The 13,112-nt window shown below is 37.1% G+C and overlaps 1 protein-coding gene across 1 annotated transcript in view; it reads left to right on the forward strand.

Annotated features, from left to right (window-relative positions):
* Positions 1-3,379: 3,379 nt before the first annotated feature.
* Positions 3,380-13,112, forward strand: part of galnt18b (UDP-N-acetyl-alpha-D-galactosamine:polypeptide N-acetylgalactosaminyltransferase 18b) — a 109,591-nt gene continuing 99,858 nt past the window's right edge. The window contains 1 exon segment of the mRNA XM_030130884.1: positions 3,380-3,913. Within this exon segment, the coding sequence (XP_029986744.1) occupies positions 3,676-3,913 (238 nt within the window). The 5' untranslated portion in view covers positions 3,380-3,675.

Here is a 13,112-nt window from a genome sequence, read left to right on the forward strand (position 1 = left end):
TCCATCTTTAAGTATTGTTTCCAGTTGACTACACTATAAAAAAAATCCTGTTGTTTTTACGGAAAAAAAACTGGCAGCTGTGGTTTCCAGAACAATACTGTAAAAAAAACACATCCAACTGTAAACATATTTACAGACTAATATGTAGATTTAACTGGTAGATGGACTGCACTTACTCGGTGCATTTTCTACACCTTCATGGTGTCCAAAGCTACCAGGTTAATTTAGGGTTCAACGTCTTCCATGGACACTTTGACATATGGACAGTCAGAGCCAGGATTCGCACCACCAACCCTTTGGTTACTGGACGAGCTGCTCTACCAACTCTACCAACCCATTCATTTACAAATTTAAAATGTTAAATTGTTAAATGTTTACTTTTTTATTAAAAAAAAAAAAAAAAAAAAAAGCAAATAGGCTGTTATTTCAACATTATGGTCTTACAATTTGAACGGCATCACATTGTTTTTCAGTTTACAGTTTTATTTTCTTAAAACAATAGAAATACATCATTTCTACATACAAATCTGGTTTTCTTCACATACTCTTCCTGTAAAAACTACAGCTATATTTAATTCAATCGTTAACACAAAAATCTTTTCAAATAGACAACTTTGCATTATTGTTGTCACTTACGGTTTTTTTTTTATTGGCAATTTTACAACTTTTTGGTGTTAATTCTACAGTCATTTTTTACAGTGTAACACTAGTGTATTTAGTCTAAAGTTCATTAACCCTTTCATGTATGAATTATGAAAACTTTAGTTGAATTTTTTCTTCCTGAGTGTTTTTATTCCTCTTTAGGCATGAAAAAAACAATGCAATTGAATTTTTTTTTTTTTTTTTTTTTTATGAACCTATTTTTCATGGAGTTACAAAAATGTCCACTCAGCTGGACACCGTGCATTTAATTTTTGAAGTGAAGAATCATGTATTTAAAACCCATCATCAGAAAGTGATATACTGTGTGGAATCTACGAAATAATAATATTTTTCATGCCGCTAATATGATGTTTTCTCACATTTTAACATACTCTAATTCTAGTCATTACTCGCTTCATGGAGATAATATGCAAAAAAAAAAAAAAAAAAAAAATTGATTAAGAAAACTTTTAAATTACAGTCTAATACAAATTTGCAAATTGATTTACACTCAAACATGTCACTGCAGTTCAGCTTTATCAAGAACATAAAGTTACAGTAATGGTATGAGATACAGTGTATGGGATGGTATATACAGGGGTTGGACAAAATAATGGAAACACCTTAAAACATCAACAAAATATAATTTAATATGGTGTAGGTCCGCCTTTTGCGGCAGTTACAGCCTCAATTCTCCGAGGTATTGATTCATACAACTTGTGAATTGTTTCCAAAGGAATTTTAAGCCATTCTTCAGTTAGAATACCCTCCAACTCTTTTAGAGACGATGGCGGTGGAAATCGACGTCTTACTTGAATCTCTAAAACTGGCCATAAATGCTCAATAATGTTGAGGTCTGGGGACTGTGCCAGCCATACGAGATGCTCAACTTCATTAGAATGTTCCTCATGCCATTCTTTAACAATTCTAGCTGTATGGATTGGGGCATTATCATCTTGAGGTGAAGGTGTTTCCAATATTTTGTCCAACCCCTGTAAGTGTCCACTGTGTTGGCTTATACGGAACTAAAACAACAAAACCCATGGATGTATAAGAGAACAGATGGAGAATAACTGTCCACTGGAGTGACCAGTATGCATGAAAGGGTTAATATGCATCCTCCCTGGAAAAAAATGAGTAAACTAGAAAAGCACTCTGAGAGCGCAGACCTCCACCAAGGCAGATCAGTGCCCCCCCCCCCCCCCCATCACCACCAAAATTTAATCATTTGTTCCTTGTGCCAGTATCAATATTTCCTGAAATTTTCATCCAAATCTGTCCATAACTTTTTGAAAGATCCGGATCAGTCTTTGCCATTTGATAGAACACCCCATTGTAAATCCCTGAGTCAAACTGCATGAGATTTGCACAGTTCCCCCATATTGTGATTTCCACCATAAATATTCGTCCCATATTTATTTTACCTATATTTTAAGATTCCTTGACCATGAAAATATACCATTAGCAACTGGATTCATAATTATATCCTTATTAGTTCAGTAGTTATTCACGAAAATCACATTTCTCGTAATGGCGGTTTTCTTCTGGATCTAGCTCCTTAAGTATTAAAGCTACATGAAATCCGGTGGCATACTCCCGATGCGGAACTGACTGAGCTACACGATAGCGCTTGTCAGAAATTTCTACCTTTAATATTAAAGGCACAGTAGGCCAAAAAGTAAGGGCACCCCCATTTTTTATATAAATTGAGATAAAATCCGCCTTCTGGATCAGATCCGGATCAGCCTTTGAAATGTGATAGAGGACCCCATTGTCAATTCCTGAGTTAAATTTCATGAGTTTTGGTCAATAATTAATCGAGATATTGGGAAACGAAAATTTTGGCCTCATTTACCACAATGTTAACGAAAATTTCAAAGTGATCCAGAATCCAGGATTTCTTCCGGATCACCCCCAAAAGTTAATCATTTCTTCCTTATCCCATTTCCAACAAACCCTGAAAATTTCATCAAAATCTGTCCATAACTTTTTGAGTTATGTTGCACACTAACGGACAGACAAACAAACAGACAGACAAACAAACCCTGGCAAAAACATAACCTCCTTGGCGGAGGTAATAACCAAACCATGGCTGTAGGGGTGTGCACGTGGCTGAGAATGCCCCTGTAGACAGTGCAGTCTCCAGTCAGCAGGTGAACCTCCGCGTGTAACTGAGCTCGTGCACACTTTCATTCCTTTGAGCATTAATTAGTCCGCGTGGCATCTCTCCACGCACTAGTCTAATTACACCATCGCATGTCCCTGTGCACCCTGTTTATTTCAGTCAGCTGGAGCAGAGCCAGACCTAGAACATGACCCCACCACACCTTGATTTTCCAAGTGTACAGTCCCACTGTCTCTATCTCGTGGCTCCATAAAGTACTGCAGCGTACTTTGGAAACAGCACAGCTTTATCATAGCGATGTGTGTGTGTGTGTGTGTGTGTGTGTGTGTGTGTGGGGGGGGGGGGGGGGGTTCAACTTGGGCGTCAAGGATCACAAATAAAACTAAGAAATTGATCTGAAATAGAAATGACATATTTAGAATATTTTGTGGTGTTGAAGTCTGCTTATCTGGACTGGGATTTCTTTCAATATTTGATCTATTTGTCCGTGAAATAATGTCCACAACCACTTGACAGAGTGAATCAGTGCGCATCGGGGGCGCGTGCGGTGGGAGGCTGTCTGTCCGCGCTCCCCATCCCTCCCATTGGCTGCAGCAGGATGCTTGGTATCTCTCATATTTCCTTGATCCTCAAACGCAACTGGAGCTGACGGAGGTTTGCAGCGGAGCGAAAGGTGGAAGCTTCACCTGTAGATACATAAACCTGCTTTTGCACCGTCGTTTAGAAATAAGACAGCACACTTTTGAAGTAAGGCTGTCGGAGCTCCGGGTCGCATCGCTGCACACTCGCACGGAAATAACTTCATTATTGCAGGTTTTTTTTTTTTTTTTTTTTTTTTTTTTGCGGGCGCCTGTCGCCCTGTGCTCGGGTTTAACGGGATACTGCAGGCTGTATGGAGGGATGTCGGCATGGCTTGCACCAGGAGAACCAAAACTTTGGTGTCCACATGCGTGATCCTGAGCGGCATGACCAACATAGTTTGCCTGTTATATGTCGGATGGGTTACGAATTATATCGCCAATATATACATTAAAGTCCCGATGCCTTTACCGGAGAGAAAGTTAGAGGGTGATAAAAGAGGTGACACTATCCGGATCATGGAGAGGCTTGATCGACTGGAGAATGTGGTCAACCAACATATCCAAGGTAAAAACCTCTGCACTTTTATACTTTTATTCACTGATGAAAGCAAACTGCACTGCATGACTTTTTTTTTGTTTTGTTTTGTTTTACTGTTAATTCTCCATTAATGGAAAGTTGAAGCAGGATATTTCTTGGGACTTTTGTTGTAAATTTGAAAAAAAAAGTGCATTTGTGTAAGAAATACATCCAGGAAGTTATTTTCTCTGTTAAAAGATGGAAAAGATGTGAATATTATGGACAAACCTGCACGTCCATATCTCAGAAGAGCTTATCAAAAAGGCTGTATAAATGAAATAATAATAAATATGTATTTATGCTTCTAAAAGATAATAATACTATAAAGGCAGTGAACCCTCAATTCCTGCAGCAGATCTCCTTTGCTGAATAACTGCATATGATCTTGAGCTCATTCATTTTTATTTATTTCAGTGACGTTCATCTCCATCTGGATGATGCACAGTGAACATTCTCAAATCTTGAAAATATAGTGTGACCCAATATTATACCTCCTTAGTGAGAGCCAAAAATCCAGCAGAGTTTAGTGCAGGCTGTAGGAAAATTATGTACAGTTATACCTAAGTATATTATATTGTGTGCTGCAGTAGTGGAGTCGATTCTATACAGCCCCACATCACAAATCACAAATTTGCCTCAAGGGGCTCTAAGGTAAGTGTGATTACTTGTAAAAATAATTTATCTTTTCACCCATGGCTTCGTCAGTAACTTGTAGGTGCATTAGGATTATTAATGAAACTGTTTAAAAATCTGCTCCTTGAGGATAATTTCTCTTGAACTTGCTCTTTGCATATATAGGAATGTCTGGAATCTATTTTTTTGCGAATTCCTTCCAGCCGTTCCTTGACTTGTGGCGTGCACTTACTTTACACTTGATCACACACAGTTAATTCCCCTCCACTCTGTGTCTTTAAAGGAGCTATTCTTGTCATCACAGGGGGGGTCATTTTGGGCAGGTCCCACTTTGAAATGGCATAGAGCTGGTGCAGAAATGAAACGGTCAGAAATCTACACATGCTGTTTTAAGCAATAAGACTCTGGGCTAAGCCTGGGTAAACATTCCTCCTGGAGGGAGGTCTCCATTTCACTTTGGCACCCATATGCATCTGCAGGGTGGAGCCTTCATTCAGGTGTCTACAGTGACTTAGCTCCAAAGGACGTGTATGTTTCAACTGTATTTGATACAAGAAATCATTTCCTAACAGGTTTATGTTGTAAAGCAGACCATTGAAAAATAATTACTTACATATTTAACGCATAACACTCATAATTAAAATCTCTAAATGCTTTTTTTTAATCCATGAATGCTGCTTGATTTTATTTCAAGCAAACCTTTCATACATTAAATAAGGTATTTTTGACAGTTGATAGAAAAATATAATCACACAAAGCGTAAAATCAATGTCTCAGTACTTGGACTATTTGGCCGTTGTAACTCATTGTCTTTTTCTGCCACTTTTAAAACTAGGACAGTCATTCTGTAATTAGTTTTAAAAAGGGAATCATATTTCCTGCATATCAAATATGTTCCCTTTTCTGCACTCAGTCTCTCATGAGCCCATACAGCAAGCCTTTGGGTATCAGTTCTGTTTTCAATTTGAAACCTTGGTTCCTTTGCAGCAACATGACAATGATTGCATTAATACAAATGGGAGCATGTATTATAGATGTGTATATATAGTTTCACGCTTGCCATTTTAAGACTTCAGATGTCAGAGTTTGGGAACACACTCCTGCTGGAGCTATAGGGGCTAATACCGGAAATGTTGATGTCATTTGAGTACATATTTGCAAGAATAAAAGCTGTTTTAACATAATGACCTGTCACTAAGTAAAAGCCATATTTTCTGGATTTCTCTGATAATTGGTCTACTGCATCCGCTGCAGAAATAGAAGACTGTAAGTGGCCAAAGGCATCAGCAGCAACTGAGCTTGAGCTGTAGGCAGTCACATACTCATTAGTGCACTTTCAACATTTCTAAAAATATATTATCTAATATTTTTCTAATATATCATCCTCTTTGTCTTGCAGTCAGTTCTATAAATTCCTCATGCACTGTTCAGCAACTACTTATTGTACATTACACTGAGTCTTAGAGTAGGTCAATATGTGTCCCTACACCGCTGCAAACAACACTGCTGACTCACCGCGGACAACCAAGTGATATCTCTGGAGCCTACATACTCTGACATGAGGCAGAAATAGTCCAGTGCAGTAACTATGTGATGTGAAGTTAAGTGGTCTGTTTCCAGGACAATCAACATGGCAACAGCACATAAGCCTGCCGAACCCTCTTAAGTACAGTGATGGTTGGATAGAGCAGGTTCACACACGCCCACAATGAGGGCTGTTGCTGCACTCTTTGCGTTACATTACTGAAACCAAATATTAGAAAAGAATTTAGCAGCTGAACGTTACTGTGTGGTCAACAAATTAGAGATACCTGTATGCACGCAAAGAATCAAGTCAAGTAATGTAGGTTAAGGTTTTGTAACTGTCTCTGTTTTGGGGTATTTAATGTATTCAACACCAGCATTTTACACATAGTTTTTAAGCTTATAGCCTATAGTTTGACTTTGTAATTTTCTTCATATATGACCTGAGGATATGTATTATTGTAAGAGATATGTTGTTTGATTGAATGGCCATAGGGCCCACAAAGCTAGTCATTAACGAAATGCTGATTTAGCTGCAAATGATAGCGATAGTTCCCGAGATAGCTTCAAGCAAATCCACCCGTCAAGTCGATTGAGCAGCTCAGTAAATCAGCATTTTCGTTGATGCTCAGAGGACAGTTATAGTTGGGTATTTATCAGTTGTAATTTTCCATGGTGACAATAAATGCAGCAGTGGAATAATAAAGAAGACAGGAAGTGAAATAAGAGGTGAAAGCATGTGCGTCTGCATGGATCCGTGCAGGTGTGTGTGTGCAGGCTTGTGCATGCAGTCACACAGGCTTTGGTATGCAGCTCAGCATAGTACCCTCACAGTTCCAGTACTGCCAGACAACCAAACAACTGCTTTGGTTAAGATGTAGAAGAATGTTCTGCTTTTTATTTTTTATTTTTTTATTTTTTATTTTCATTTTTTTAATGCAATGTGTGCAAACAAAATATACCAACAATATAAAGACATAACAATAATAAGTAAGGCAAGAAGGATAACCTTCTTCCAAAAAAAAAAAGGAAAAAACAGTCAGTGCACAGTGTAAATACAGATAATTACATTAAGTACTTGGTGTAAGAGATGTACCAATATGGTCTAAATATGGCTGCCAAATTTTCAAAAAAGTGTTGTATTGTTTTCTGAGACAGTAAGTGATTTTCGCCAGGAGGATGCAACAGTTCAAGTCCACCTATCAATAAGAAGAGGGCAATCAAGATTTCTGTTCTGCTTTTTATTCAGATATTCTGTTTTTTTTTTTTTTTTAATTTACCAAAATATAATTGTATTATATGTGAAATGGTTTCAAAGGGTATTAAAAACAGAACTAATCTCCATACTCGGGGTCTCGACTCTGATGAATATTGACAGCAGTAGGTGGAAATATCTGTGTATTAAATCGACTCCATATACACAGATCCGCTGGTTTAAATGTTGATTGGACTGTTTCATTCTGTCGTGTAACGACTCCTGCAACAAATTTTCATTTGGCAACTGTAGGCGCTCATTACCTCAGCAGGTAGGAGAAGCATTGCTGCCATGGTGAATGGGTAAAACGCATTTCATTTTGTTTGGTTTCTGTTCTTGTACAGATGAAGTAAGGCGCATCGATCTAAAGGACGGGATGAAACCGTTTTGCATTAAGGCATAAGGCTTAGGGGCACAAGCACAGATCACGAGCGAAGATGTTGAAAGCCAAAGCGCAGTTAACGACGGTGCAGCAGATAATGTGGGTGAGAACAAGCGCTAGTGGGCAGTCGTATAAACAAACCTCCAGAGGCTGATTAGGGGGAGTGAAGGGCAGGTGTGCTGGCAGGTGATGATCAGGTGGTTGGGGAACAGATGGAACGGCACAGGACTAGACTGGATGGAAAAAAAGACAAGTTAAAACATGTACGAGTGGGTAACGGGTAGAAAAACAAAAACACGGATATTAAGGATCGTAATTTTGTGTACAGTTAACAGATGATACCTTAAAGGGGTCATGTTTTGCTAAACCCACTTTTATTAGTGTTTGCTACATTTATTTGTGTATTTGGACCCTAATAGTTGAAAAAGTTTGAATTTGAACCCTTCAGGTGCTGCAAAGTTATATTTATATTTAAAAATCGAGTGAATTTCTACAACTGTTTTAATTCCTTCTTAATTTGTTACGTCTATAACTAGTTACATCACGACATTTGCACATATAAGGTCAAGACTTCTGACAACCATTTCTCCGAGTACGACATAATTGTTTATCAGCAGCGGCGGCTGTAGTCCATACTGAAAATATATCCAAACTTTGAGCCGATTACCTAAAATGTTCAGTTGTTGGTTGTATTAACAAACACAAGTGACTGAACGGGACAGAGCAGCACAGCCACCTGGAGGGGGTGGGGCGAGAAGTGGCTCATTTGCATTTAAAGGGCCAGCGCTCAACACAACCTTTCTGGTGTCATTACTCAGAAATAGTGTTGAAGATGGACCTGTGGAGTTGAATTAATGAAGAATTCAGACCCAAGCAGAGCATTTACAGTTTATGTAGACCACAGGGAAATGTTTTAAAATGCATAATTCTGTGTAAAAAAGCAAAATATCACCCCTTTAAGTTAAATCTGGCCTCAATGGGGTGAGATATATATATATATATATATATATATATATATATATATATATATATATATATATATATATATATATATATATATATATATATATATATATAAAATCCATTTTGACCACATTTCCATAAATTTATCCTGCTTTTACTTTTACCGTTTATCTTTTAATTACAGTAAATATATTTCCTAGCATATAATGCAAGCTTGTACAGTAAGTGTCTCCACTAGAGCTGCACGATTTTGGCAAAAAATAAAATCCTGATTTTTTCCTCTAAAAACTCAATTTTCGATTTCAATTTTGGGTAAAACTACAAAAGACGACAGAAGTCAGCTTGTCATTTTCGTGAGCAGCCCACAATGCAAGGCACTGCTCCAACCTCGAATCTGTGATGGTATTATGTGATGAACCTACAAAAGTTTTTTTTTTTTTTTTCTTCATTAAATCTTTATTGAATGAAGTAGAGTATACAAACAATGTATACAACAAGAAAATAACATAACAAGGTTGCCAGGGGAAATACACAACAATACAATGTCCAAATCAGAGCAAATACTGATGGTTTTTGTAGCCTTTTTGCTTCCAGATTTATCGAACAGCTTTACATAAGGTTCAGCATCTTTCAAAAAATAAATAATATTTGGTTTTGTGTTATAGAACTTACATTTGTGAATGAAAAATTTAGCAAGTAAGAGAACTAAATTAATTAAAAAAAAAAAAAAATGTACGGTAGCCCGCAGGCGCGCGGCCCAGAGGCACGAGAAAGATGAAATCGATTTCACAATTTCCCTTTTTTAAAAATCGTCCTAATTTAAAAAATCCGATTTCGATTTGAAATCAATTAATCGTGCAGCCCTAGTCTCCACCATCTGATGCTATTTCATGAGCATTAAAGGATATCCCTCCTTTAAGTTGCAGAACAAACTTAAGTAAGCATTGAACATCTTTTCTGATTCCTTGGGCACAATGTTTAAAACTATTTTTACAAAACTCTATGCATTTACCACAAAACACTTTCCTTGAAGCACAGTTCTTGAAAGAAAACAAAAACATTCAGTTGACTTTTTTTGTTGTTTGATTTGAGTCGATACATTGCTCACAAAGGCTTTTCTTTGAAGCAGACAAAGCCATAACTATGACGTGATACTGACTGGATGAATAGATGGATAAATAATGCTAACACTTGCTCTTGGTTACATTTGTAATATTTTTTTCAGTACAATCAGAGATTCCAGCTTATTTATGTGAACACCGTTTTAGAATTAAAATGGCTAAGATGTGCTCTGAGAAAAAAATCTTTGTTTTTTTCTTCATTATTTCAAGTCTTTTGACAATGGAGGTGCACAAAATTCCTAAATCTATTAACGTCTCTGGCAAAACAAAGTGTCGCCCACAGACCAGTTTTATTTTTCTACTTCTGTGTTTCTGTTCCTCTTATAAACTTTTCGTGTAATCTGTTCCCCCACGTGATTCATGGAAAGAGAGAAATAATCACATCAATGCATCACATCACATCACATTCCAGTTGAACATAAACTCTGATTTGCTGTGATTGTCTTGGTTACATGAGGCATTTTCATCTGATCAGGCTGTTATTGTAAATATCCATGCAAGTACGGTCACTTTTAAACACTAGATCCATAGAAATCCCGTCATGTCAACAGATGTGTAGCTCCCAGCACAACACAGACTCCTGCAACATGCAAACCTCTAAGGTGTTTCTCTTTTGGGGAAAAAGTAGAGACGTAGGTGTGCTGTAGGGTAAACACACACCGTTTTCTAAGTTTATACACAGCGTCCGCATTACTCCAGTGTTTAAAGATTGTTAAAAATAAAGTCTTGTCTTGCTGGTGACCTTGTTTTCTATTGTAAACTCCACGATGGCGTTGTAGTCTGGACTGACAGAAAAAGAGACAGTTGGAAATGATGAAGCGACATGCCTGTTCACTGCCTGATTACGATTATCAGTCACCAGTCCATCTGTTAATTCGTCATGCTCCTGTCAAGCTTGTCTGGACAGTGACAGATTTTATATTAAAACGTGGTCATATTGATATAGAATTTGTCTGGAAACTTGGTGTACCTTTTTGAGATTCATAGCAGTGGACTTGAACTGCACTGTAGGGTGAACAAAACAAAAATAATATTTTTAATAGATGAATGTATCATTAAAATTGAGACTAACCAATGCAAAACTTATGAGAGTAAAATTTATATTTACTGAGCACAAAATGTGAACACAAGGATTGTAACCATGATGCATTCAGTGGAAGTAGGAGAACTGTGCATCACCGTGCTGTACTTTAACACAACATTATGTTCCGTTACTGCCTTTGTTGTGATACACTAATTTCAGCTCCTTTTTTTTTTTTTTGCCAAATGCGTAGGAAAAAGATATTTGTTCTGGTAAAACTTCATCCTTAGCAGAATGTAATGATTTATTCACTAACCAGCTAGGTAAGGCACTGGGAACATTTAGAGAGACAGAGTGCTGTATGCAAATGTGAGTCCCTATAATAGCTCAGTGCCTTAAGGTTTTTCATGTAATCACCACAGTTAAAGTCAGGTACCCGAATGCTACCAAAATATATTTGAAGGGATGCCACGGCCTCTGTTAAAATAGACTGAAGTGAAGAGGCTTTACTGTTCTTTATAACATAAATATGAAATTAATGGCACTGTAGTCTGTATAAACATTCTCCAGGAGATTTATTACGTCTCTGATTCTTCTGTCAGCATTTGCAGTTTACAGCCTGTAGCCAGAGCTGCAGACGATGTGTGAGTCTGAGGTGAAGAGAGGGAATATAAAACAGGGGAATATTCTGGGTGGTAATTCTAATAAATCAAGAAGTTATCGAAACACAGGGATATGAATGCTCTGGAGAATGTTTAGTAATGAAAACAATTAATTATTCTGACTCTAGCGGGCAAAATCATCACGAAGAGAATAAATTAGACACGTAAAAGCCTCTTACAAGAGTGTCGATTCAAAGGTTGTCCCTTGACAGTTTGCACTAAATAGATCAGTTCACTATGTGTTCAGGGTACTTTTTTTCCCCTGCTGGTTTTACTGCAGTCACAACAAAATTATCCCCGTAAATTAGCTGCAAATTCACTGTAGAGGCAATGAAATTTACTTTTACATCAAAATGGGGTTGATCGATTATGTTAGTTTGTGTTAGTTTGTCATGATTTACTTTTCATGTGACAGTGATGTTAAAACATTCCTACTCAGCACCTGTTCATTTTTAATCACCTGTTTAAAAGTGTATTGTAGTGTCGCTAGTACAAGTCACCTTTTTCAGTGAATTTATTGCAGTAGTCGCTTTAGTGTCTGTGTCACTTTTCAGTGTTGGGTGTTAGTCTGCGTGACCTTGCAGAGTTTGTGTAACAAATTGTTCTCGCTGCTGGTCTGTCTGATTTTGCTTTTGAGTTCCATTAGAGAGTAAAAACCTTTTTGATTAACTATAAAATTCCAGTGGGACAAACTAGGCCACAGTTTAGGTAATTAAGGGAAACTCTGCACCGTCATGTAGTCACAAAAATGTGTAAATGTCTTGTGTAGTGTTAAAATATTATAACAATATCTGTCCAAAATGATGCATAAGTACAGAACCTCTAGTTGGATAACATTTGCAAAAAGCCTCCAGACACTAAAGAAAATTGTGTTATAGTTTAGTTGGAACTCACCTACATTTTATAAAATGTGGGGAAAATTGTGATTCACACGGTAGACCATGATTCATCCTACCTCTACCTCTGTCATGATCTTTTGGCCGAGGCTGAGCTCAGATTGACAAAAGGTCATTTCGTGTACACTGATATAAATCAATATACTGTTTGTGAATTTTTCATACGGGCACTCAACTGTAAATATTCTGTAGATAGATGTGTACTGTAGATGTATGATGACAAACCAAAGAAACATAACATTTCTGAAACTCTAATGGTTCCTCATGTCTTTCTGCAGGTAAATTATTGAATGCGTTTATTCAGTTGACTCAGTGCAGCATGAGCGTCCCAGGTCATTTCATGATCTGTTGATTTGTCACAATAGAAACTTAAGGTGTCAATGTTCAAATTAATGGAATGAATTCTAGTAAACCTACACTATGTAACCAGGGTGTAGCGATATGAAAATTTCATATCATGGTTATTGTGACTAAAATTATCATGGTTATCATTATTATCACGGTATTGTTGAAATGTGCTCAAAATGTTCAAAAAGTACTTATACACACACTTAAATAATTTAACCACATATTTTAAAAAACAAAACAAACAAAACTAATAAAATAATAGGCACAATGTACTTTCTGTTGGCAGAAACATTCAAATATTAACATGTAAACATCAAACGTACAAATGTGCGCTAAAGATGGCATCTTGTGGCCATTGTTTGACCATTTTCCATATCAGGTT

The sequence above is a fragment of the Sphaeramia orbicularis genome, chromosome 3 (assembly GCF_902148855.1).
Source record: "Sphaeramia orbicularis chromosome 3, fSphaOr1.1, whole genome shotgun sequence".
In the NCBI taxonomy this organism is placed as follows: domain Eukaryota; kingdom Metazoa; phylum Chordata; class Actinopteri; order Kurtiformes; family Apogonidae; genus Sphaeramia; species Sphaeramia orbicularis.